Source organism: Aethalodelphis obliquidens, unplaced genomic scaffold (genome assembly GCF_003676395.1).
Source record: "Aethalodelphis obliquidens isolate GAN/ISIS:26980383/991018 unplaced genomic scaffold, ASM367639v1 scaffold10, whole genome shotgun sequence".
Taxonomy (NCBI): Eukaryota; Metazoa; Chordata; class Mammalia; order Artiodactyla; family Delphinidae; genus Aethalodelphis; species Aethalodelphis obliquidens.
The window spans coordinates 1,414,177-1,439,994 of record NW_020837954.1 but is presented as its reverse complement, the minus strand read 5'-3'; the positions used below and the strand labels follow the sequence as shown (position 1 = coordinate 1,439,994).

Here is a 25,818-nt window from a genome sequence, read left to right as displayed (position 1 = left end):
GATGCTCATTAAATATCTGTTGAATGGAAAATGAACTAAATTGGAGGGTGATGGGGAGTCTGGGGGCTTAGGGGTGCAGTGGAGGATTGTGTTTTGGAGCATTTGTGGGAAGAATGCACGATGGATAACTAGACCAGGTCTGGGAAAGAGAGAGATAAATGGGCACTCGGGGAGCTGAGTAGTGACCAGCAGAGCAGAGCTCTTACTTGGACTGTACCTCAGAAAACTGTACTAGGGAAACCTATTTAATGCCATTTTCATTTATTTGTATGATTATTTCCTTTACATTACAGAGTGCTTTTTTTTTTTTTTAACAAAGAGAAGTGTTCTTAGTCTTGGTTTTAAGAAATCCACTAGAGTTGCCGACTTAGTTGATGCCTTCTGGACAGTGATAAGGCAGTCATTATCTCTGAGTCTCGGTCACCAGTTTTGGTTCTCCTGGGACACCTGGTATACAAAGTTGATCACTAGGGAGGAGGTGGATTCTTTGCATCAGTAGCCCAGGTTTTCCTGAGTGTAAAGACCCAGTATTATCAGCTCCTCTGCCCCAAGATTTAAAGTTAGGAACATTAGTGTGGACTATGGTAGTTTCAGCTGAAGCCCAATAGCCGGGGAAGGAACCATCCCAGCCTTGGAGAACTAGGCTGGATACCAGGGTGCATGAATCCCGTGTAGGTGGGTTTGACTTGGCAAAGTCTGGGGCTAATGTTGGAAGCTCCTGCAGCCCCTTAGGCCAGGGAGAAAAGTCTGGACCTGGATGTAGAGTCCTGAGAGCTCAAGTACGAATCCCTTTTGTTGGTTTTCTAAGATGACATTGAGTGGGTGGAAGAAGCATGGCAGACCCTGTAGGCAGCAGAGCTCTCCCCACACGGGCATGGAAGCTGGAAGTTCTGCCCTTTTGGTCACAATTCTTAGGAAATTCTGGGAAAGGTAAAAACATCAAAAGGAAGATTTTATCTTCCTGACAATAAACCAGGTGGAGTTAATTACAAATTTAAAAGAAAAATTTTATAAGATATGACTTATAAATGTTTCTCAGATTTATGGATCAGGCTACAGTGATTGTAATTCATTTTAAATAAAGTTGATTTTTAAAATAATGGCTAGATTCAGCTGTTATAAGGTCCACCCTGGAGAGGGATTTTTGTCTACAGCTGGAGCAGAATTTTACAGGAGACTCTGACTGGCAGGGTCCAGCCATAGTAGCAGATAATGAACCCATTCCTCCACCCATTTAACAAATATTCAATGACATGTGCCAAGCAATGGGCAAAGTGCTAGAACACAGGGCAAACCTAGTTCCTGCCTTACAGAGCTTACAGTCTGAGAAAGGAAGAGATTAATTGAATAACTGCACAAGACAAAGGAGAGTACCTACAGAGCTCTGAAGTTTATGGTGAAGGTGTGTGACCTGGCCTGGTGGCGGTGGTTAGGAAAGCTTTACCTAGAGAGGTGACCCTGGAGGATAGGTAGGTAGAGATGGAAGGGAAATCACTCCAGGCAAAAGGAATAGCCTGTGCAAAGATCCTGTGGTGGAAGGGCATCTAGAAGAGTAAACAAGACTAAAAGAAGGACAGTGTGGGGAATTCCCTGGAGATCCAGTGGTTAGGGCTCTGTGCTTCCACTGCAGGAGGCACAGGTTCGATCCCTAGTTGGGGAACTAAGATCTGGCATGCCGTGTAGTGCAGCCAAAACAAAACAAGAAGAAGGAGAGGGAGAGGGAGAAGAAGGAGAGGGAGAGGGAGGGGGAGAAGAAGGAGGGGGAGGGGGAGGGTAGAGGAGGAGGGAGAGGAGGAGGAGGGGGAGGATGGTGTGGCTAAAGGAGAACAAGGCACAGATTGGAGAAGGTGAAGCTGAGAGATGCAGGGCAGAGCCTTGTGGGGCCCCATAGGCCACTTTAAGCCTTTGGAAGGTTTAAGGAATTGGAGGTGACATGATCACATTGTGTGTTTTGAACAGATTATTCTGCCTGTGGTGTCAAGTAATGGATTGGAGCGGGGTTGGAGTGGATGCAGAGACACAGATTGGAAGACAGTTGTAATATTTTATGCTAGAGATGGTGATTTGGGCCAGAGTAGTGGTGCTGGAGACAGAGGTGGAAAACTTGGAGAAATATCTAGGAGGGAAAATTCACAGGGCTTGGGGAAGGATGGGATGTGGCTGGGTGGAGGGTGGAAACGAGCAGTAAAGCTAAACACCAGGTTTCTGGCTCATGGAACAGGACAGATAGGTGGTCCCATCCACTGATACAGGGACTAGTGTCCCTCACCAGAGAAAGGAAACTGTGAGGAAAGGTGAGGCTCAGAGACACCCTTTGTATAGCTCTCTTCTACGTGGAAATTTTCCTTCGGGTGACCTTTGGAGGATCTGGGCTTTGGTTTGAATGAAACTGTTCTCTTACCCCAGGATTCAAGCATAATCTCCAGACCACTTGCATTAAAATCATCTGAGGTGTTTATTAAGAATTCAGATTTCTGGGCCCCAGAATAAACCTCATGAATCAGAATCCCTGGAGCAGAGGCCAAGAAGTCTGTATTTTAATAAACTCACTAAGGGGTTTGACTCCTATGCACGCTAATTATTTAGGACAATGACCTTCCATTTTTCTTCTTTCTGTACTTTTTCCATGCTCTCCTTGCCTCCACCCTTCTTGGGCCAGGAGTAGCCACGGGTTCCCAATGTTCTAAGTGCCGACCTCTAGTCTTCTTGATCCTTTGAGTTTGAGAAGGTTTGCAAGACAAGGGACTCCTGGGGCAGGACACAGAGGACTAACAAAGGAGCTGTTCATGTTAGCCATGAACACGTGAACCAGAAACTGCATAAGGCACTAGTGACATAACATGTATGAGAAAAAAGCAAGTCCTTCCCGCAAGGGGCTCCCAACAGTGGGGGTGACAGACACGAAAACATTCAAAATACAGTAAATGCGTATGTAGTATTTAGTAGGAGCCAGGTACTGTTCTAAGTGCTTTATATTTACTAATTCATCTAATCCTTACAACAACATTGCAAAATAGATTCTGCATGACAGTGGTGGTGATAAAAAGATGTACGGGGGCGGGGGGGGGGGGGCCTTCCCGGGCAGTCCAGGGGTTAAGAATCCGCACCCCCCCTGCAGGGGGCACAGGTTCAATGCCTGGTCAGGAAATGAAGATCCCACACGCCACGCAGTGTGGAAAAAAAAAAAAAAAAAAGATGTACAGGATGATGCCGAGGAGCCTGGGAAGAGAACACGAGGGGTTTCATGGAGGTAGCTATCAGATGAGCCACAAAAGATGAAAAAAAGTCAAGTCCAAGAGGCAAGAAGGACAGAGTATGCAGTATCCAGTATATGCAAAGCACAAAATATGAGACAACACAGCATATTTGGAAAATCCAAATCCAATTGAAGAGGAGGCATGATAAGTGCAAAGTGGCAAGGAATGTTGATGAAGAGGTAAACTTAGCCAGTTCATTAAAAATCCTTTTGCCATATTTTGGAATTCGGACTTTCTTTTGAAAGTAAGAGAGAGCTTTCAGTTAGGGATGATATGATCAGTTTTGCATTTCAGCAGGTTTATGATGAAAGCAACATGGAAAAGAAATTAGGAGTTGGGCTGGACGTGAGAAGACTAGAGTCTTCTCAATGTGAGAGACAGGGAACCTGAAATAAGATACAGTCAGTGAGAATGAAAAAAAAGGGGGGGAGGTTTAAAAGTTCTGTAGGAAGTAGAATTGATTAGACTTGGTGAGGGTTTAGATTTGGAGAAGAGAGAGGACAGAGTTAAGGGTGATGGTCTTGTTTTCTGACTCATGGGTAAAGAAAGGTGCCATGCACAGAAATACAGAGGCCAGGAGAAAGAGCAGAATTTAAAATGGAAGACAACTTCCAGTTTTCAGTCTGGCATGTAAGGAGCTTAAAAGTTCTCACTCTTGTCCTTATAAGAAGGATGAACAGAGAATCAAAGACCAAGAGAAAACCTTGAACAAAACTTGAGGGGTAGAAGGGGGGACATCTTACTTATAGAGGAGCAAGGATAAGAATTACTCCGGGGCAGTGGGGGAACTTCCCTAGTGGCGCAGTAGATAAGACTCCGCGCTCCCAGCGCAGGGGCCCCAGTTTTGATCCCTGGTCAGGGAACTAGATCCCACATGCATGCTGCAACTAGGAGTTCGCATGCCACAACTAAGGAGCCCGCCTGCCGCAACTAAGACCTGGAGCAACCAAATAAACATATAAATAAATAAATATTAAAAAAAGAATTACATCGGACTTCTCTTCAGAAACCATGCAAGATGAGAGTGCAGTGAAATGTTTAAAGTGTTGAGGGAACAAAAGCCCACCAACCTAGGCTTTTGTATCCAGCAAAATTATCTCTCAAAAGTGAAAGAGTAATACTTTATCAAACAAAAATTGAGGGAGTTTGTAGCCAGGAGACCTGACTTGCAAGATATGCTAAAAGAAATTCTTCAGAAAGAAGGAAAGTGACATAGGTCAGAAACTCAGATCTACATAAAGGCAGAACTTTAAGGAAAGAATAAATTAAGGTAAAAGTAAAAAGGAAGATAACTAGAATTTCGTAGATGTCCGATTTGGGTACTTTGGAACTTCCAGCTAGATGTCCCAAGGGCAGTCGAATGTGTGGCTCACCTCAGAAGACTGATCTTGAGTGGAGACAGGGAGGGATATAGGAGCCAGTATCTCTAAGAAAGGAGATGGCCCAAGGAAAGGGTAGTTTCACTAAATCCCTGTAAGGTAGTCAGAGCAGGTAATTAATTCAGTCAACAAAAAATATACACTGTGTGCCAAGGTTCTGTCCCTGGCAATGGAAATAAGGAGAGACATCAGGAAGGGTGACCAGGAGAAAGACAAGTAAAACGGTCAACTGTATTAGGGGGCTGACTGGAGTAAGCGCACAACAGAAATTCAAAAAAGGAAATCTATTTTATTTATTTTAGAACTACACGATTAAAAAAAAAGATATCAAACACAGAAAAGCACAAAAATTTCCTGCAGTCTCACCATCTAGAAAAAAACCAGATTAACAATCTGATGTATCTTTTCAAACTTTGAATTTTATTTTTTAAAGGCGGGCGCCCTCTCCCATTCTGTAAAAAAAAAAAAAGAGTTGAACTCTTACTGCAAGCGGCGCGCCGCCCGGGGAAGGCTTTGCAGGCGATGGTTTGGGCGCTGGGATTTAAGGAATCGTATTTGAGAGGGTGAAGACGATGGAGAGGGAAAGTGGCATAAGCCTCGCTTTACAGACTAGAAAGTCAAGACCTCAAAGAACGACGGGCCTTCTCTGCAGGCTCCGCGAAGAAATGCAAGGGCCGGAGGCGGGAAAGAGCCGGAGGCGGGAAAGGGCGGGAGGCGGGGCCCAGGTCCCCGGTCCCAGCTGCTCAGCAGCCGTCGGAAGCGCAGGACAGCTGGGTCGGGGCCCGGCAGCGGCGCCGGATCTGCCGGGGCGCGGCCTTATGACGCGCCGTGACGTCTCCCTTGTCTGGCGGCCCATTGGTTCTCCACTACCACCCTTCTCCCGGGTAGGGAAACTGGTCGCGGAGCCGGAAGCGAAGTAGCCTTTGAGTTCGAGACAGCGGCGGCGTTTAAGGCAGAACGACCTGTTGCCAGTGGAGCTGGCCAGCTTCTCCATTCAGGCTCCAGCCCGAGTTGGAGAAAACCCCGGGATTCCGGTGGCCCATGGGAGGGCGCAGTCTCGGATCGCGAACTATCCGGCGCAGACCGAAATAGCCGAGCCTGTGAGGGCCACCGGAAACCGCGCCCCTAGGAGGAGGCGGGAAGCCTTGCCAGAGGTAGGAACACAAAGGTACGGCTCCTGGGGTGGGGCCCGCCGGCCATGGCCACGCCCCCTGGGGCAGGTCCCGCCGCTCTTCGCTTCGTAGCCGCTGCCTGCTGGCAAGTCGTGCGCGGACGCTGCGTGGAGCATTTTCCGCGAGTATTGGAGTTTCTGCGATCCCTGCGCGCTGCTGCCCCCGGCTTGGTTCGGTACCGGCACCATGAACGCCTGTGTATGGGCCTAAAGGCCAAGGTATTGGAGTCAGTAGGACCCGGTAGAGGGGAAAGGGACGGGATGCGAGGACCTGTCCTGGGCCGACTGCTTGGGGGTGGAACCGGTTGGAAAAGGGCAGCTTGCCCGGACGTGGGGATTCTGAGCTCAGCACTCTTCACAGCTGGTGGTGGATATGATCCTGCAGGGCCGGCCTTGGGCCCAGGTTCTGAATGCCCTGCATCGCCACTTCCCAGAGTCTGGACCTGCAGTGCGGGACCCCAAAGCCGTGAGTCGTCCCTGGAGCAAGCCCTACCTCCACTTAACACGCGGTGCAACAAAGTTGTTCCTCCTCCCGGTCACTGGATTCTGGTGCCCCTAACTTGTTTGCCTTCCTTACCCTCAACAGACAAAGCAGGATCTGAGGAAGATCTCAGAGGCTCAGGAAACCTTTTGCCAGCAGGTGAAGCAGCTGGCAGAAGCCTCTGTTGATTTGGCTTCGAAGCTACAGGTGGGACTGGCTGCTTTGGAAGCTATGGTGTAGCTGTTCTCTCTAGTCCTCTTCTGACCTGCTTCCTTTTTTTTTTTTTTAACTTTTTAAAACATCTTTGTTGATATAAAATTTATATATCACACAATTTACCCATTCAAAATGTACAACTGAATCTTTTTTTAATTGAAGCATAGCTGATTTAGAATGTTGTATTGATTTCTGCTGTACAGCAAAGTGATTCAGTTATACATATGCATTCTTTTTTATATTCTTTTCCATATGGTTCATCACAAGATATTGAATATAGTTCCCTGTACTATACAGTAGGACCTTGTTGTTGACCCAATTTTAAATTAGTAATGCTTAATATAAATAACATTACTGATTTTAATCGAGAAGATTCATTCAGGCTTTTTTCTTCAATGTATAAATACTTTCATCAACAATGTACAACATAATTTATTTTTTTTATTTTTATTTTTTTTAACATCTTTATTGGAATATAATTGCTTTACAATGGTGTGTTGACCTGCTTCTTTTCCTCCCGCAGGAACTTGAACAAGAGTACGGGGAACTTTTTCTGGCTGCCATGGAAAAGCTGTTTTTTGAATACCTGTGTCAGCTGGAAAAAGCACTGCCTACACTGCAGGCACAGCAGGTTTTGCTAGGGCAAAACACATAAGGGCAGAATGCTGGGGTGGGGGGTAGGGGGTGGAGTTGTATCAACGCCTGTGGTCTTCATGCCTCTCTCCCTGCCCACAGCTTCAGGATGTGCTGACTTGGATGCAGCCTGGAGTTTCCATCACTTCTTCTTTTGTCTTGAGCCAATATGGTGTGGACATGGGGTGGCCACTTCCAGGTACCAGGACCATCTAGGAAAACTAAGAATTTGGGGGTGGAGTGTTTAGCTTGCGACCTTTTGAGGCAGCCTATTGGAAGGGTTACATGGGCCTGAGGCGTAAGAAACCAGACTGAGTCCATGTGTTACTATATTGCCTTTTTTTTTTTTTTTTTATGTCTTTACAATATTTATTTCATATTCCTTCTATATTGCCTTTTTAAAGAGATTTGTTTTCTTTCTCAGAGTGCTTTGCTACTGATTCAGTGAACACTACAGAGCCCATGGAGCAGAGTCCTCCTCAGCAACCAACACCAACACTCCACGACCCTCTGCCAAAAGCCCGGCCTGGCCCACACCCTCCTCAGGATCCAGCCTCAAGGAAGCACCCAGAACCTTTGACTGGCCACCATTTCAATCTGGCCCCTCTAGGCCGGCGAAGAATCCAGTCCCGGTGGGCATCCACTAGCAGAGGCCATAAGGAGCGCCCCACAGTCATGCTGTTCCCCTTTAGGAATCTGGGTTCACCAACGCAGGTCATATCTAAGCCTGGGAACAGCGAAGAACATGGGACACACACAGCAGATCCAGCAGGTGCTGTGGGCACCAGAGCAGCCTCGACTGGCAAGTCTAGGAGTCCGTCCAAGACCCTGGGAGGAAGGGCTCTGAAGGAGAACCCAAATGACTTGTCTGCCTCAGAGCAAAAGGAGTGAGTACAACAGTTGCTTCTCCCTACTAGCAGCACATGCCCTGCCTGCTTTCCTTTCACCCTGTCTTGCTTGCTCCCACCCTAGGAACTGCTTGGATTGCCCCATGGAACCCCTGAGATTGTCATTATCACCTCCTAGGGCCAGGAAGTCAGGTAGGTATCCTGAGTCAGGACCAGATCAGACAGCCTCCTCTCTTGGGGACTCTTGAGGTCCTGTGTTCACTGAGAAGAGTACCTGGACTCTGGTTTCCTCCCTGCAGTGCGTCCTCCATCTCTGTGCAGCTCTGACATTACTCTAGGGGACCTGGTTTTGGACTCCGACGAGGAAGAAAATGGCCAGAGGGAAGGAAGGGTGAGTAGGAAGGAATGGAAAGCTGGGGAAGGGGATGGGCGGGCAGAACAAGATAGAAAGCCATATGATGCAGGATATGGAGGGCTCAGGGCATGTTTCAGTGATGATAGGATCTCCCTGCTCCCTTCTCTGCAGGACTCTCTGGAAAACTATCAGAAGACAAAGTTTGACACCCTGATCCCCACCTTCTGTGAATACCTCCCCGCTTCTGGCCCCAGTGGTGTATCTGTCCCTCTTCCTAACCATACAGACAGTTCTAGACTGCTGTGATTAGACTGGAATGCCCACGGCACTCTGCCTGTCTCCTTCCTCCTCAGCTCTCACACAGTTTAGGGGTAATAAAGTGGAAGTCCAGGCTTGGGTTGCCTGACTATATTGCTAAAGTTACTTTGTAATACTTAATAATTAAATTTTGGATTTGTTAAAACACTGTCTTCGTTTGAGGGAGGGGAATTAAGGCTTCTATAAGGTCAGTGTAGGTCATTCCTTAGAAACAGAACCGGCCTCTCCAGGGCTGGAAGGGGATCCCTTTGCCACTTTACTTCCCTTGGAGAGTGTCGTTCAGACATGCCCAAAAGGGTTACCAGGGCTGAGAGCCTAGAAGAGAAATTTCCTTTTGCTATTCTGAAAATACTGTGTGTGGTCTGATGCCAGAATATACTTGTAAATGCTCATGCTGCCAGGTTACTTGGGGGTGGTGGCACTAGAATGGAGATGCTTCATGGAAAGGGCACTCACTGTCCTTGACTCCACTGGGTCAGTGCCAACTCCTCCACTTGCCCTGCAGCAGCACCCAGATGCCATCCTTGTGCAGAAATCCCCAGAATCTCAAAGTCATTGGGATCTCTCTTTATTGAGGTATTTAAAATACATAAACACTTCTGAGCTTTGTAGATATTCAAAGATCTATTTAATGAATCTGATTAACAAAACATGATTCTAAAAGCCTACCTCTTCCAGACCAAGGCCATATAAAACACTTATGTATGAATGAGCATCTTTTCCTTTTAATAATCTTCAGGATTCTGGGTCCCCAGATTCCCATTTGATTATCTTAACTTTATTTTCTCAGCCTGCCTTCCTTGCTTCCTCCCCAGTGGGTGCCCTGGGCATTTTGCATGTGCAGATAAAGTACAGAATACTGCAGGAGCCCTTAGCAGACAGAGGATAGGAAATGACCAAGTAATAGCCCTAGTAGCTGGGATGGGAGAGGGGCCCTCTGGGGAGCCCTGTGGTGGGTGCTGGCGCCCTGGGAGGGCAGAACTGCTCAGGTCTAGCTCTTGTCACTGAAGATCGGATTCACCTGCTGGGTGACACGGATGAAGGTAGTTCTCCGGCTCAGCTCCTTCAGCTTAGCTGCTCCCACGTAGGTACAGGTGGAGCGGATGCCTCCAAGAATGTCTCGGATAGTGTGTTCCACATCCCCTTTAAAGGGCATCTCCACTGTCTTTCCCTCTGAGGCCCTTAGAAGAGGAAAAGCTTTCTTACCTTTTCTGTCTGGATTTCTTAAGCCCAATGACTCTTCCCCAATCTCTAGCATTTAGTCCCTGTTCATCACTTTTCTTCCAAGTTCCGCCACCACCTTACTTGGGAAGTCACGCTTTCCAAGAACCCTCAGCTTCTGGCCTCCACACCTACCTGTACTCAGCCACGCCCCCGGCATACTTCTTCATGGCCATTTCAGAACTCATGCCATAGAAGAGCTTGTACTTCTTGCCATCCCTCTCGATGAGCTCACCACCTGACTCGCTGTGCCCAGCCAGCATGCCACCCAGCATCACGAAGTCAGCCCCTGCCCCTGCCAGCACCAACAAGAGGGGAAAGAGATGAATCTGGCCCAGGTTCCAACATGGTCACCCTCAGAAGCAACTTACACAAAATTCTCAGGCCTGCCAATGATTCTGGCATCTTCCTGGTTTTGTTTCCCTAGCTGGCCCACAACCCAGTGCACAGGCCTACTCTGCCCTGGCTTCTGTTCCTCAGTGGACTTTACAAGAATTTAAAATAGAGCCTCTGGAGACGCTCTGCCTGGCTTCTGCTCTCTCCTTTTTGCTGCTTTCGCCATCTCCTGGTCACCTCTTTTTACTCTGCCCAGCCGAACAAGACTCACTTCAAGTGTCCCAAGAGCAAAGCTCTCCAACTTCAGTGTGTACAAGGATCACCTAGGAAGCTGGGAAAATGCAGATCTGTAGCCCCACTCCCCAGAGCCAGATGCCATGGGTCCAGGGTGGGGCTCGGCATCTGCACTGTCCCGCAGTCCAGGGGATGATGCAGATGGCCCTGGCCCACATTAGGAGAGTCCACATCAGAGTCTCAGGATTTCCCCTGCTGGTTTGCCCCAGATGACACCACAGGCTTCTGGGTCACTAGTCATATTATAAAAGAATCTGAGAAGCTTTCTTAGACTTCCCTAGCCTGATCCTAGACCCTCAGAGGTGACTTATCCTCTTCTACAGGATCCTCCTTCTGTGCCCTCCTTACCGAAAGCCTTGGCCACATCCCCGGGACAGTTGCAGCCTCCATCCTGCAAAGTAAGGAGCACTATGAAGGGAGAGTATGGATGCCCCAAGCCCTCTAGGAGGTCCCAGTGGCCCACCTCAAAGCTGACAGGAACCCAGGAGTCCTGATCCACCTCTACCAGAGCCTCCAGACCTGGCAGAGAACCCAGATGTCTGGCAGCCTCATACCCTACCCTGCTCTTGGCCTTACGGAAATGATGTGGCCTTTGAGGCCATGGGCAGCATCTGCGCACTCCATCACTGCACTCAGCTGTGGATACCCAACTCCGGTCTTCTTCCGGGTGGTACACACAGAGCCTGAGAAGAACGTGACAAGAATGAGAGGGAAGTTCTCCACAGGTGTCTGCCACTGAAGCGGTGGCCAGTGGCCCCCAGTGAACCAGCTTACCTGGTCCAATTCCCACTTTGATGATGTCAGCCCCAGAGAGAATCAGCTCTTCCACCATCTCTCCTGTTACCACATTCCCTGCCTGGGACAGAACCATCAAAACAGAGCATTCTTAGGGTCAGAAAGAGCCGATCGCATGCGTCCAGCATTATTACAAAGAAGAGTACCTCGGTTCCCTCTACTTGGGCCTTCTGAGGGCTTTTAGACGAGTCACTTCAAAGGACCCTGCTTTCCAAGCTGAGGTAAGGGGGTGAGTGGCCAGTGTCACCGTTTTACTAGGGTAAAGCGGGGGTCCAACTGGAACAAGCTCACATCTGATTTACAGTAGATTTATCTCCCCCTCCCCTCCAAAAGACCCAAGCACATCCTTTGCTTAAGCTGTTATGTCATGAAACCTCTCTGGCTTCAGGGAAAGGGGGAGGACATGGTAATGTCAGCTAAATACCCATCTACACAATTGTATTTGCTTTTGATGGACAGAACAGAGAGACCACTCAATGCTGCGAAGAAAGTGAGGCGTTGTCCTAACTCCCCTGAGCTTGTAAAAATAAAATAAAACAACATTTCATGCATCCCCTTCAATATGACTGTAGTATCTCTCCATACCTTTGGGCAGGTGTGTATGTACTAGAGGTATGTACGATGCAGAAATGTTCCATTGTGGTTTAGTGAGTGATGTCGGACACTGGATTTACAAAGACTAGGTATCAAGGTTCGGAGAAGACGGCACTGGCCAGTACACAAACATTTAAAGCATGGAACCATGGATCATCACCCAGTGACATGATTAAGCGGACTAGGAAATGCAGCAGAGGAGAAAGGAACTGGTGTAACAAAATGGTGGGGCGGGAAAGAGTGGAGGAAGGAGAGGAATGGACCCACTACAGGGTAGTAGAGACATACCATGATGGTGTGTTCAGGGAAGCGCTTCCGCACATCCTTTACAAATTCAACAAAGTGTTCAGAGTAGCCATTGGCCACGTCCACGCATATATATTTCACCTGGGGAATAGCGTCCAGGATCTGTCCCAGCTGCTCAAAGTCAGCAGAGCTTGTGCCTGAGCTGGCAGCCAGATGCTGTGAGAGAAACAGGGCCATTAGCATGTAAGAAATGACCTGGTTGGTTAGCCAACAGGGGTGGGAAGGTAAGGGCTGGTCCCCAGGAAGCCACACAAAGATTCCCGGAAGACTGGGCTAAGGAGTGGATCAGGGGAGGACCAGTGTTACCTCAAGACAGTCAGGATTCTGGCTAGCAAACTCTTTCCACTGCTCGAGGCTGTAGTGCTTATGGACAGCAGTGAAGAGGGAGAACTGGGAGAAGAAAGAACCATCAAAAAGGAGGGAACTTCATTAAGAGTCTCTTTTTCTAAAAATAGACCTTTATATTATCCTATCTGAGGGACAAAAGGACTGAAGTCTGGAAAGAGCAACTTGAAGAAGTCAGTGGTTGAGCTCAAACCTCAGTTCCACCATTATTCTCTCTACAAATGCAGTCGGGCTTTTCCCCATAAGCTAGTACTTGCCCAACACTCCCACCAAAGTACTAAAGTCACCTGGATTGGATTTCACCTGCCAGCACGTACAGCGCTTCTGAGTTAAAAGGTGACAAGGACAAGCTGTTGGTGCAGTGGGACAAGCAGTAGACAAGAAAGAACCATGAAGAGGCTGGACGGAGCCAGTGTCTGCCTGCACTGATTCAGCCCCTCCTATGATAACCTCGTACAGAGCTAACCTACTTGCGGTATCTTCTGGTCCATTTACCAGCAGTAATTCAGTAAGCCTAAATGCTCACAAAATTACAAGAGGTAAGGCCTTAAGGTTAACAGTCAATAAGGTGCTACCCTTTCTCCATCTCTGCTAAAGTAAAGGACAAATTTTCTTGAGACATGGACCAACCTGAAAAGTCTATCTCATTTAGTCTGTTTCAGTCAACCAAGTTCAAGAATATAATGACTCATCAGACTTGTATTTCCTAGCACAACAAATTGCAAATAATGTCCCAATACTTTGAGAAAGGCATTCAAAGGCCACTTGTGAATGCTGGTGTTTGTGATTTAAAAGTGCAGACATGCAAATAGACAAGACAGCACAAATCTTGCAACAGACGAGAGACCCAAGGAAGTCAAGCATCAGCCAGCAGTAAGGAAGTGCAAATGCTATAATACTCAGAGATCATCATCAACACTACCTAGCTAACGCTGGTACAGAACTGTGCTTTCTCAGCAACACTCTGCCATCCACATGCTAATAGACAAAAATCACTCTAGGAGGTCAGCAGACCTTGGAGATATACTGGCATAGGGTGGCATGATGAGCATATCCAATTACATACCAAGCTAGAGATCTAGAAAAAGATCCTTGCTTGCATCCAACCTTTTAATTATTACTGAGACTTGGCTGTATCTCTAAAATCTGATTTCTTCAGCACTCAGCAGTAATGAAAAGCCAGTCTCAACATAAAGTATCAAGACAGTCCCGGCAAGGTCCATACATTATAGGACATTTGTTAACACTGAAGTCAGATTCACCATTCCTTAACTCAATTGGACAGGCCAGGTGGACAACGGGCAACAGTGGGATTCCTAAGCAGTTGGTAAATGGCAATAGTAATACAGTACTAAAGCTGCATAGCTATGAACCTCAGAGAAATGATAGCAGACATTCCACAAAGACTTACAGCAATCAAAAATAGAGAAAGAGAGATGAAGTCCTTAAGGCTGACAGAGCCACAAGCAGCAGCAGAATCCATCAACCAGGGCTACCTGGATTAACCAGAAGAGTGCATATGTCCTCAGGATGCCCAAACTATCTAGCTTCTCAGCTACAAATACAGAGACAGGTAATATTACTGAAAGGAGCAGCAGCTTCCATTTTGAAAATGAGCAATAACCTGTATATAAGAAAAATACATTCCATTTTGGGCACATCCCAGAAACACCCAGGAACCTAGAACTTAAAGAAGAGGAAGATTAAAAAAAAAAAAAAAAAAAACAGGCATGAAAGAAAATAAACTTCTTCTCTTTAGGATCTTCTAGTTAGGAATTTTTGAATGCTCAAACTATATCTAGTTTCTGGACTAAAACAGTGAATGCTGAGCATCCTAACAATAGTGTAAAGAGGGATGCCGGTGATTTGGAGAGGGTGATCTGGGTGGTGGGAAAAGTTGGCAGGATGTATAAACTGCTGGACAGGAGAAAAGGGAAAGTTCTGTTAAAATGGGGGCAAAATTTAGCTTTGAATCTCATTAACTCAGATGGCCCTTTAAAGTTATCAGATAAAGGGGCCTTAATACTACTGCAAAAACAGAAATTGAGCATCCTGACTGTTAACTGCCAGAGTTGACCTGGGATGGGGGTGGGGATGCAGATACCTCTGCAGTCAGCCCACAAAACTGGACACCATGAGGAAGGGGTATGAGGGAAGTCCTACCTTACAGAGAACCTTGGCTATCTCAAAGGTGCCTACAGTATCCATATTGGCTGCAATGATGGGGATCCCAGTGTACATCTGCTTTGAGTTCCGAAATGAAAAGGATCTTGTGAGATCCACCTGCAGATATGAACAGGAAACTAAGCATTTCATTTATCCAAAAAACAAGTATTGCAGGAGGGCAAAAGCCAGGAATCTTTCCCAGTCCTGGCCCTCCAGGAGCTTGGGATCAAGAAAGAGCAACTAGAGAAGCAGGCTCACCTCACTTCGAGACTTAAGGGTACTGCGTTTGGGCCTCAACAGGACATCCTTGAAGTCCAGTTTGACGTCGTTGTCGATGTGAGGCATGGCAGGCACCTAAGGGTAGCAGCGAATCTGAGAGCTGGAAGGTAGGAAAAGTCAGGAGGCGGTAGCTGAGCCAATTTTCCCTTAGAACTTAATGTTCTGTTAGGGCTGGCGGGCTCATCTCTCTCCTCGCTTAAATTGTGGAAGGTCAGGGCATTGATCGAGGCATAGTCCCTGAAGACCGTCACCTCAGACTCGGGTGGTTTCACTTACTCTCGGTGTCTTCAACCTAGATACTATTTGTTGGGGAGAAGAACTGGGATGGAGTCGTGAGAGACCCTAAATGGTGCGTTCCTTACCCCACTACTCTTCTTTCTCCCGCCCCTGCAAAGAGCAGTTTGGGGTAAGAGGCAGATTTGGGAGTGAGAAGGAGTGGTGGGATCCCCAAACCAGCTTCCGGAATAGGGGTACTCACTTCCTGTCGCCGGGGCCAGGTGGCAGTTGACCGAAGCTCCTCTTGATTAGCCACTAACCTCGCGCAGCCCCGCTGAGCCTTGTGGGCAGCGCTAACAGGTTCCGCTAATTGCCGGGGAGAACGAGTAACCGAGGAATTCCAGCTTCGGTGCTGGAGGCCTTCTGGGTAACAGAGTTCACACACTGAGGATGCCGCTGGATCTGAGGGGCAGGGAACTATAACTCCCAGGGTGGGACGCGCGGAGCTGCCCCCTGGCATGATGGGAGGAGTCGTTCGTTCCGCCCCCGCTGTATACTAGCCCCGGCTTGCTGGGGACTCTCAGAATTGCAGGGGCGTCATCTCTGCTGTAACTAGGCGGGCCGCCTCCTTTTTTTTTTTTTTTTTACGACGCCACAGAAACGAAACGCGGACGCATTCCTGAGCCTTTCCGGAACCCCGTGGAAAGAAGGAGGAGGAGCGAGGTGCGGGGTGGGGGGTGGGGGGGGTGGAGCCAGGCAGTGACCCGGAAGCAGAAGTGACTCCCACAGGCTGAGTGCTGGGGAGCTGCATCGGCGATCGCAGCGGTAGAAGCAGCAATTTATCTGTGTGCAGCCCCAAACTGGGAAGAAGATGCTAATTAAAGTGAAGGTGGGAGCACCTCCAGCCTTGCCAAGACGCAGTGGTACTGGGCTGGCCGCTGTGCGTTAAGGGAGAAGCCGGGAAGGAAAATCACGCCTTTCCCGAGCTTGGAGGGGGCTGACAGCCTCGGGGCTCCGCGCGAGGGTTGATGGGATGTAGGGGGGGTCCCCAAAAGGGCTTCGAGAGCAGGGGCTGGCCCAGCCAGACGACCCCGGGGTCTGTGCTGTGCCTGCTTTCATTCCGGGACCGTTCTTTGACCCAGAAGGAGGCCGCCTTTGTCCGGGGTCTCGCTGTGTTCGAACCCCCGCGGTCATAGAGAAGGCCTAGCAGCATCTTGGCCCCCCTCTCTCTCGGATTCTTGGAATAAGCTCTGTTCTCCATCGTTCATGCCCCAGTTACCTGCTTCTCCCAGCCCCTAACGTAGGCTACTCCGAGTACAGCACAAAAACGTAGCCTAGGGAACCGGGGCCTCCCAGGAACTAGACTGTGAGCTTTTGCTAGTTGTCGCCAAGGTGTAGTATCTCAGCCGGCCTTCAGGAAACAAAGCTGGGAGCGTGTTCAGTTAGCACCTGCATTTCTGAGCCAGCATCCTGGACCAGCCTCCCTTCCTTGACTGAGGCAAGTTAGTTATCAGTGCCCTAGTTCTTGGTACTAGCAGTGTTTCCTTCATCTCCATCCCGCCTCCTGTGGTTCTTCACCAGTTTCCAACCCTCATTAGTTCTATCTGCTATTTCCTCCTTTGTGCCTTAAGAGGGAGGGACAAAAACTAACAATTGATGCAGTGCAACGTTAGTTTAGCATTTAAAAATAAAAAACTGCCAAGGAAGTCTATCGTTATTTCATCAGCTCTTTAGTGTATTTATCATGCATAATAGCCATTAACCTCTTCAGTCCTTCTGAACCACCATCTTAGCTAAGGATTGAGGTCAAGCAGCATGTTGAAGGTCATTGTTTTTCAAATTTTGAGTAATGAGCTATAAAACAGTCACTAGTGGTAAAATCAGTTTAATAAGTCCGTGGGTCACAAGCAACAAGAAAAAGAAAAAAACAGAGATATCAGGGTATACTTCTGGATAAGAGGATTGTGTGTGAAATTTGGGGTTTTATTTTGTATGTATATTACATGCATGGATGTGATGTTTGTTCATATGTATTTCTTAGTGTGGGTCACTGTCCAAAAAGTCTTGAGAAACATTAGCAAGTGAATGCTTATGTCATTTCCATACATATGGATTCTCAGGTTCTCTTAGTCCTCCCTTAGTCCAAAGAAGAGGTTATTACTATACTTTTGTTCAGTGTTTTGTAAACCTTTTTTTAAATCTCAACCTACACAAAAAAATTTTACCTCATGGTCCCATACAACACAAAATAACTGTGTGTGATATGCTCTGGTATTTTGAATTCTATTCCAAGTTGATTTCATAACCCACTGATGGGTTGAGACCTGCAGTTTAAGAAAATACTGTATTCTAGATGGGCTTCTCAACTTAAAAATGTGTAAGAATCACCTGGGGATCTTGTTAAAATGCTGATTCTAATTCAGTGGTCTGGGACGGAACCCGAGATTCTGCATTTCTAACATTCTGCATTTCTGCTTGTCTGGGGAGTATACAAGGTTCTACTTTCTTTGAATCCATTTGTATTTAGTACTTCTCTAAAACTGTCAGGCTCCTTTCCCAAAACACTTTCCTTTCCACCTTCAAATAGGTTTCTCTGTCCATCTTTCTCTTTCTTTTTTGTATGTTAAATACATTTTTGTATGTTAAATAAATAAAGCAATTAGCTGTGAACTACTATACAAATGATAGGTTTTTTAGCAGGGTTCCTTTGTGAATTATTCATTCTCCACTGTCCTTCTCCATGTAGGTAACTTATTCCATATCTCTTTTTGCAATCTTTTACAACTAAATCCCTTGTCCACGGAAGGAAAAACACACAACATAAGAGCTGTGAGTTCAGTTTATTTGGGGACTTACTGAGGACCTTAGCCCAGGAGACAGCCTCTTAGATAGCACTGAGGAACTGCTCCAAAGGTAAGTGGGGGAGGTCAGCATGTATGTGATTTTGGCAAAGGGTAATCAAGCACACATCTCGGTAGAAGGTTGCTGCTAGTCAAGAGGAACAGATATCTTAGTTAATGGTTTTAGTGCTTTTCTAAGTATGGGAAGATGCAAGAATTTGGGTTCATAAAATTTTCTCCTGAAAATATCTAACTATTTAAAGGCGTGTTCTATTAATTTTCCCAGAGCACATTCCTGATGTGCCTCATTCCTGTCTCCCCCTTGAACTCCTTTCAGGCTGGGTTGAAAGTCAGCGACTGCAGTGGCTAATGACTTAATTCTTGTAGAACCAGGAGGCAAGTGACATCCTTTAGTTGGCACACTCGTGATTTAAAACTTCTCTTGATGCCTCATCTCTGTGTTTCCAAAATTAAATACAGCATCTTCTGTCTTAAGCCATCTTCCCAATACTCATCTCATATATTGATCCCATCAATCTACCAGTTACCTGGAACCCAGTTCTTTAAAATCATTGTTCTCTTATAGAACCTAATTTTTCTTTTGATACATCTTTCTATTCCCATTACCCTTGTTCTCATCTGGGGTCTCATTAACTTATATCTTTATTTCTCTGTGATACCTCCAGAGAAATACCTCTTGTTGGGATACCTCCAACAAGATTTCCTACTGCCATTCCCCTCTAAAGTTTAGAGTCTAGGGACTTCCCTGGTGGTCCAATGGTTAAGACTTCACCTTCCAGTGTAGGGGGTGTGGGTTCAATCCCAAAACATAAAACAGAAACAATATTGTAACAAATTCAATAAAGACTTTAAAAAATGGTCTACATCAAAAAATTCTTAAAAAAAATAAAGTATATGTATTTTTTAAAAATAATAATAAAGTTTAGAGTCTATACCAAAATACGGTGTACAAAATCATAGTGTACAGGTCTTCTTTAACCTTCTTTTTCATCATATTATTCCCTAACCTCAGATCCTGCATTGATTCCTCTTAGCAAGTTACTTTGGGCACCTGTCTTTACTATCTAAGCCCCAGTTTTCTCATTCATGCTTTTTTAAACGTAAAATAAAACACAAAGCTCTTAAGGGTTAAGTTCAAGGAGTTTTTAACAACAGTATACCCCCATGTAGCCACAGATCTAGAACATTTTCACCCCTGCCCTCTGAAAGTTCCATAGGTTAGTTTTACTTGTTTTAGAATTTCATATAATGGAATTATAGAATATATTATTTTTGTGTCTGGCTTCTTTCACTCAGCATTGTCTGTTGTTGTGTCTGTAGCTCCTTCTTATTACTTGGTAATACTACATTAGATGACTGTATCACAATTTGTTTATCCATTCTCCCGTTGATGGACGTTTGGGTTATTTCCAGTTTCTGGCTATTATGAAGGAGGCTTCTAATAGCCAGAAATGATGATATGAACATTGTCTTTTTGTGGACTTATGTTTTCATTTCCTTTGGATAAATACCTAGGAATGGAATTACTAGGTCATGTATAACTTTAAAAGATGCTGCCAAACAGATCTGCAAAGTATGGCACCATTTTACATCCCTACTTACAATGAGTGAGCATTCCAGCTACTCTGCACCCATCTTTATTATAGCTATTTTAGTGGGTGTGAAGTGTTATCTCAGGTTTAAATTAATCACTTGATTTTCCCTCACCACGGCACTGTCACTGCCTCTTGTATTTTGGACGATAACATTCAGTATGGCATTTCTTGTGCATTGGTTTGTTCTATTAATTGTATGTCTCAGTGTCTCTTGGTTGTAAATCTTCACTTGAAAGAGATTGTTGGCAAGGGCTGGGTCACTTAATTTCTTTTATATCCCCTACAGTGCTTATAGCAGAATGTCAGGCTGAGGTTCATCATAGACTAGCTGAATAGCAGTGAATGTATTCCCAGGTCACAATGACCAGATTTGAGGGAAGAAATCCAGTATGACATGGTCTTTTAAAATATCTTTTAAAGTTAAAATCAAGAATATCTTTTAAAATTGTTCAGTTTTAAATGATTTTAATTATGACAATTTCAGACATATACAACAGCAGAGAAAAGGAATAATGCACCCCATACGAAGCTTCAAAAACGATCATCTCATGGCCAATCTTATTTTATTTATACTCACCAACTTACCTTATGTTTTAAGGAGCAAGTCCCAGATAGCGTAGCGTATACTATTGGTATATATTTCGGTATTTATCTGTAAAAAAGAACTTTTTTTACTAACATAACCATAATTATTACACCTAAAAAATCAACAGTGATTTCACACTATCATTGTCTCATTTGTTTTTTACAATTTGTTGGAATCTGGATCCAACTAAGATTCATACATTGTAGTTGGTTGATAAGTATTTTAGGCCTCTTTAAACCTGTAATTCCCCATTTCGCCCATTTTTTTTCTTGTTGAATAATCTAGGTGGTTGTTCCGGTAGAGTTTCCTATAGTTTGAATTTTGCTGATTACATTCCCATGCTGTCTTTTAATATATTCCTCTTTCCTCTGTATTTCCTGTCAATTGGTAATAAGATCGAGAGGCTTGATTTGTCCTTTTTGTCTGTTCATGTGTGAGAATAATTCATAGGTGGTATTGTGACATGCTTCTGTCAGGTTGTTTTGCTTTCTGCGATGTTAATCATTGCCTAGATCCATTATTTCATTGGAGTTTACAAAATGGGGATATTCTGATTTTATTGTTGCTTCCTACATTAGCTGGGATCCTTGAGCAGTGTCCAGTACAGTGGCCATTTGCCCACGTGCACTATTGACCACGAGAAATGTGGCTAGTGAGACTGAGGAATTCATTTGTTTTATTTGTATTTAATTTTAATTAATTTAATATAAGAACTGAAACTTTATTCAGTAGTTGCAAAACCTTTTAACTTGTTTGGAACAAGTTGGGAATGTAAACATACTTTTTAAACTGTAAATTGTGAAACTTAAATACAGATCAAGTATTTCAGATGATAACTTATCATCTGAATTGAGGTGTGCTGTCAGTATGAAATGCACACAGAATTTTGAAGATTTAGAAGAAAATGTAAAATATATTAATAATTTGAATATATTGGGTTTCAGAATATTAAAATTAATTTCACCTTTTAAAAATGTGGCTGCTAGAATATTTAATATTGTATATGTGGCTTTCACTAAGTTTCTATCTCTAGTGGACAGTGCTGCTTTACAGAATGGTTTCCTTATACTCTCATCAAGGACATTGTTTTAAATTTTTTTTCTCATCCCAATGTATTCATGGTATTAAAAAATGGAAAATACAAAAAAGCACAAAGAAAATAATTTAAATCACCCATAATCTCAAAACTCAAGATAAAAGCACTGATGTCTACATCCTTCCAAACTTTTTTGAAAGCATATAAATACACGTATGTGTGTGTGTATTTCTTTAGTTACAAAATAAGAATTATACTGTTAGTCTAAACATTGTTTGAGAACTGTGTGATTTTTCCCCCTGTGTTTGTACCATAATTTATTTAACCCTCAATTGTGTGATATTTAGATTGTGTTTCTAGTTTTTCAGTTTCAAAAAGTTGCAATTCATTGTCATAGGTATATTTTTGGACAGAGGATTATTTTCCCAGAAGTGTTATTGCTGGGACACCATATGCCAGATTGCTCTCTGGATACATTCATAGGCTTCTATAGTCGATCTCAGAAACAAAGGACCAGTGCTAGAGTTTTAGATTTTATAAACCAATAATTTTTTTCAAATGTCATAAAGCCCAAGCATCTGACTCTTGGGAGAGCAGTTCTAGGCTTTCTGTTAGAGTCTTTTGTACTCTTTAAAAATTGTTATTATTAAATCAGAATGAATATTTATTAATATTCATGTGATAAAGGAATATATTTTTATTAGATATTTTATTAGATAGTACAGATAAAGGGAGAGTTAGCTTTGGTCTCCTCAATCCTACTCCCCTTCTCAAGGATCATCATAATTTTAGGAGATAGGTATACTTTTAATCCTTTCTTCTATGCATGTATGTATGTATATATTTACATATAGAAAATGATACATAATCATACATTCTCTAGATCTTTCCATGTTAGTGTATAAACTGTTGCATAATAAATATATCATTCTAGGGCTTCCCTGGTGGCGCAGTGGTTGAGAGTCCGCCTGCCGATGCAGGGGACACGGGTTCTTGCCCCGGTCTGGGAAGATCCCACATGCCGTGGAGCGGCTGGGCCCGTGAGCCATGGCCACTGAGCCTGCGCGTCCGGAGCCTGTGCTCCGCAGCAGGAGAGGCCACAACAGTGAGAGGCCTGCGTACAGGAAAAAAAAAAAAAAAAAATGTATATATAGATATATATATATATAATTCTATGGCTGTACCATAGTTTAATAGTTTTCCTATTAATAGGCATTAGGCTGTTTCTTGTGTTTTGCTTTTATGAAAGGTGTTGCAGTAAACCTCACATGTTCCTCTTTGAATACGTACTCAAATTTCAAGTTTTTCCTTAAGGTTAGTTATCTAGAAATAGAATTGTCTGGTTAAAGAGTCTTTGCATTTAAAGTATTATGATCAATAAATTGAGATAATTTGTGGACAACATGGTATTGCATACTTTTCATTTTGTCAGGAAGGAGCCTAAAGAAATACCATATATTGTCACTGGCGTTTCATAAAAGGACATTTTAACACCTGAAAATATTTAGTTTCATGAAAATCTCATTGTTGTCATTATTTTTCTCATTTTACCATAGACTATTGAAAATTTTCCAACAGACCAGCTTGAGTTGGGGTGGAAACTTGAAAATCACTGTTGTAATTTATTCTTTTGCATCCAAACAGGTCAATCCAAAGGAGTTACTCTTGCATTTTTTGAAATATCCTTAGTAGTGAACCATTCTCATGGTTGAGAAGTTAGATCCTAAGTACTTTCTTCATGCTGGTCTTTGTGAATATCATAAGTAGGAACCATATGTTATTTTGTGAGTCCACCACAGGAGTGTACATTGGGTCTCAATACTAGATCAGCCAGACTTGGGCAGTACTGAGTACAGAGCTGAAAGCTCAGGTTCTGGGGCCAGAGAGTTTGTGTTTGGATTCATACTCTCCTTTTGACTTCATAGGCATGCTTTTTAACCTGTCCAAACCCCATTTTCCTCAACTATAAATGGTGATAGTAATAGTACATATCTCACAAGTACTTGCAAGTATTAAATGTATTGACGCATGTAAGATACTCAGTGTAGTTTCTAACTCTTGGAAAGTGTTCAGTAAATGTTGGCTGTGATCATAGCATGATCATTGGTGTATTTAGCTGTTCCACCAATATTTATTGACTGCTTCTATGTCAAACACTGTGCTTTGTGCTTAAATTAGGAAGATTGAACAGTCTCTGTCCTTTAGGGAGCTGGAGTATAAATTGGAGAGTTTGACACTTAAACAACTAGCTGTAATGGCTCTTAAAGTGTACTGGGGACAAGTCATCAATCTTAAAGTGTCCCTTGAAGGTTTGCAAAAGAGCGGAAGAGGGCATGGCAACAAGAAAAACAGTAGAAGCAAGGAAAATGCCCCTAAATTATGGATTACTGTAGACTGGTGCAGATGGAGTTTGAAGAGCAAGGATGGATGGGAGATTAGATTGGATGAAGCACGTTTATAAGTGTACAATGAGTATAATTATTGTTTGAATATCAGCAGCCCTTTGTCTATAGAAGAAGTCAAGAAGACCAGAGCTGCAATTTAGGATTTAGGTGGAAGTCTGGAGAAGATACGGGAGAATAGAATGTTGAATTCTAGTATTACTTAAAAAGTTGGTCAGGGACTTCCCTGGTGGTGCAGTGGTTAAGACTCTGTGCTCCCAATGCAGGGGACCTGGGTTCAATCCCTGGTCAGGGAACTAGATCCCACATGCATGCTGCAACTAAGGGTTCACATGCCACAACTGAGGAGCCCTCGAGCCACAACTAAAGAGCCCTCCTGCCACAACTAAGACCTGGCGCAACCAAATAAATAAATAAATAAATATTAAAAAAAAAAAAAAAAGTTGGTCAGAGGTGATCTCCAGTGTCCCTGAGAGAATTCTTTGAGTTATCTGAATGTTAATTTCTAGCATTGGTACATGAGATAAGGTCCTTCTCAAAGGAATACTTTCCTTAGGACAATTCTCATTGCTGTCTTATCGAAAGGAGTTATGGTATTCTCTTGGATTCTAGCAGAATGGGAGGTGAGATGACCTGTGAGATTAAAAGGGTCAAATGGTTTACAGAATCTTCCCCTATCAAAGTTGTTCACAGCCTAAAAATGTCTGAAATCGAGTGTGGTCAAAACTTCTGACACTTCAAATCAGCTTTGAGAATGTGCGTTTCTCAGAAGGTAGTAGGTCCCCCAAGACTAGGCCAGGATGTTTTACCTAGGAGACAAATTGTATATTGGGCTGTAGGATTCATGAAACCGTTGCCTGTTTCAGACGCTGACCGGAAAGGAGATTGAGATTGACATTGAACCCACAGACAAGGTAATGTACGCCCAATACCTCTCCATGCCTATCTCCCTACATGTACACTTGTTTGGGTATGCTGATGAACTGAGTCCTTCCGCTCTCATACTCTCTGCATAGCTCTTGTTCTTTCCCGTTCCACGGTCCTTCCCCCTGAGCAACCCCTGACTACTTGTACCCCTAAAGGTGGAGCGAATCAAGGAGCGTGTGGAGGAGAAAGAGGGAATCCCCCCACAGCAGCAGCGGCTCATCTACAGTGGTAAACAGATGTAAGTTTGGAATGGGAATGAGGGCGTGGCCATCTTATGTGAAGATGAAGATGCAAGTACTGGAGGTGGAGCAGGCCTGCCTTTTTTTTGTTGTCTCAGACCCTTTGGCAATTTGATGAAGGCTATGAACCCCTTCTCAGAATTAGATTTTTGCAGACAAAATAAAATGCATGGAATTACAAAAGAAACTAATAGGATCGAAATACACTTATCACACTACTAAAAAAGCAAGTTTGTGATGTATGTACTTCATTAAGATCTAATGATGGATATAATAACTACTATAATTTTAAAAGATTTTCAAGATACCTACAAATAGTTGTGAAATGATAGGAAAATATCTAATTTTTGTTGTTAACAAGTTACCCATATTGCTAATAATACCCCTGTGGGTTTTTTGCCTGTGTTCAAAACTGAAAGAAATATCAAATTTCAGTTAGGGGTTAGTAAAAATATAAAGATGTAATTTTTTTCTCATCTGCATTCATAGATCCCCAGACAGATCCATGAAACCCAGGTTAAGAACGTTGCTCTAGATGGTATTTCTAATACCTTTTTTCTTTTTTTTTGCCTCTTCCTGCAGGAACGATGAGAAGACAGCAGCTGATTACAAGATACTAGGTGGTTCAGTCCTCCACCTGGTATTGGCTCTGAGAGGAGGAGGTGGTCTTAGGCAGTGATGGACGCCCCCCTCCATTTCACCTCCTTGCCCTGTCGCTCATTATGAGGAATCATGTATCCTCTCACACTGTGGGACACCAGAGCCACTGCCCCCTCTCCTGGATGCCCAGTCTTGTGTGTCTGTTGGTGGGAGACTGTGAGGACCCCAGGATGCAGTGTTCCTGGCCCAAAGGGCCCTTGCTGGCTAATGGGTTTTAGTTTGCAGTCCTGTGTGCTTCCCTCTGTTAATGGCTATGTCCCTGGTTGTCAATAAAATATTTCCTGGCCTCCTGGAATCTTTCT

General features: G+C 44.4%; 3 protein-coding genes across 13 annotated transcripts; 2 read left to right on the top strand and 1 right to left on the bottom strand.

Annotated features, from left to right (window-relative positions):
- The first annotated feature begins 5,325 nt into the window (after window positions 1-5,325).
- On the top strand, window positions 5,326-10,858 carry TINF2 (TERF1 interacting nuclear factor 2). Of its 2 annotated transcripts, XM_027110926.1 has the most exons (9): window positions 5,330-6,026; window positions 6,169-6,273; window positions 6,394-6,495; window positions 7,028-7,135; window positions 7,240-7,336; window positions 7,562-8,024; window positions 8,110-8,177; window positions 8,285-8,376; window positions 8,512-8,803. In XM_027110926.1, exons 1-9 carry the CDS (start codon window positions 5,835-5,837, stop codon window positions 8,644-8,646), a joined length of 1,362 nt encoding a protein of 453 aa, XP_026966727.1. In that variant the 5' UTR covers window positions 5,330-5,834; the 3' UTR covers window positions 8,647-8,803. The 2 variants fall into 2 exon arrangements, 1 of the variants encoding a protein (XP_026966727.1); XR_003433580.1 differs by lacking the exon at window positions 8,512-8,803 and adding an exon at window positions 10,833-10,858 and having other exon boundaries at window positions 5,326-6,026; window positions 8,110-8,376.
- On the bottom strand, window positions 6,926-15,894 carry GMPR2 (guanosine monophosphate reductase 2). Of its 9 annotated transcripts, none has more exons than XM_027110924.1 (10): window positions 15,473-15,894; window positions 14,974-15,094; window positions 14,713-14,832; window positions 12,511-12,594; window positions 12,187-12,360; window positions 11,284-11,365; window positions 11,086-11,192; window positions 10,858-10,900; window positions 10,015-10,174; window positions 9,205-9,839 (listed from the first exon to the last, which is right to left on the bottom strand). In XM_027110924.1, exons 2-10 carry the CDS (start codon window positions 15,058-15,060, stop codon window positions 9,650-9,652), a joined length of 1,047 nt encoding a protein of 348 aa, XP_026966725.1. In that variant the 5' UTR covers window positions 15,061-15,094; window positions 15,473-15,894; the 3' UTR covers window positions 9,205-9,649. The 9 variants fall into 9 exon arrangements, with proteins under 9 accessions (XP_026966718.1, XP_026966725.1, XP_026966724.1 ...); XM_027110923.1 differs by having other exon boundaries at window positions 12,286-12,360; window positions 14,974-15,069; window positions 15,473-15,858; XM_027110921.1 differs by having other exon boundaries at window positions 14,974-15,069; window positions 15,473-15,856.
- A 73-nt stretch (window positions 15,895-15,967) lies between these two features.
- NEDD8 (NEDD8 ubiquitin like modifier) lies at window positions 15,968-25,803 on the top strand. 2 transcript variants are annotated; one of them, XM_027110934.1, is made up of 4 exons: window positions 15,968-16,099; window positions 24,557-24,604; window positions 24,773-24,855; window positions 25,439-25,803. In XM_027110934.1, the coding sequence occupies exons 1-4, from the start codon at window positions 16,082-16,084 to the stop codon at window positions 25,533-25,535; spliced, it is 246 nt and encodes an 81-aa protein (XP_026966735.1). In that variant the 5' UTR covers window positions 15,968-16,081; the 3' UTR covers window positions 25,536-25,803. The 2 variants fall into 2 exon arrangements, with proteins under 2 accessions (XP_026966735.1, XP_026966734.1); XM_027110933.1 differs by having other exon boundaries at window positions 16,011-16,150; window positions 25,439-25,566.
- The last annotated feature ends 15 nt before the right edge of the window (window positions 25,804-25,818 follow it).

Bases quoted from the DNA above. Each gene is read 5' to 3' on its own strand.
- NEDD8 (XM_027110933.1), top strand. From the start codon at position 16,082: ATGCTAATTAAAGTGAAGGTGGGAGCACCTCCAGCCTTGCCAAGACGC. The intron at 16,151-24,556 runs GTGCGTTAAGGG...TGCCTGTTTCAG, and splicing joins GTGGTACTGGGCTGGCCGCT to ACGCTGACCGGAAAGGAGAT. The intron at 24,605-24,772 runs GTAATGTACGCC...GTACCCCTAAAG, and splicing joins ACATTGAACCCACAGACAAG to GTGGAGCGAATCAAGGAGCG.
- TINF2 (XM_027110926.1), top strand. From the start codon at position 5,835: ATGGCCACGCCCCCTGGGGCAGGTCCCGCCGCTCTTCGCTTCGTAGCC. The intron at 6,496-7,027 runs GTGGGACTGGCT...TTCCTCCCGCAG, and splicing joins ATTTGGCTTCGAAGCTACAG to GAACTTGAACAAGAGTACGG. The intron at 8,377-8,511 runs GTGAGTAGGAAG...CCTTCTCTGCAG, and splicing joins ATGGCCAGAGGGAAGGAAGG to GACTCTCTGGAAAACTATCA.
- GMPR2 (XM_027110916.1), bottom strand. From the start codon at position 15,730: ATGCCAGGGGGCAGCTCCGCGCGTCCCACCCTGGGAGTTATAGTTCCC. The intron at 15,070-15,472 runs GTGAGTACCCCT...TGCTACCCTTAG, and splicing joins CCTGGCCCCGGCGACAGGAA to GTGCCTGCCATGCCTCACAT. The intron at 14,833-14,973 runs GTGAGCCTGCTT...TCATATCTGCAG, and splicing joins CCCTTAAGTCTCGAAGTGAG to GTGGATCTCACAAGATCCTT.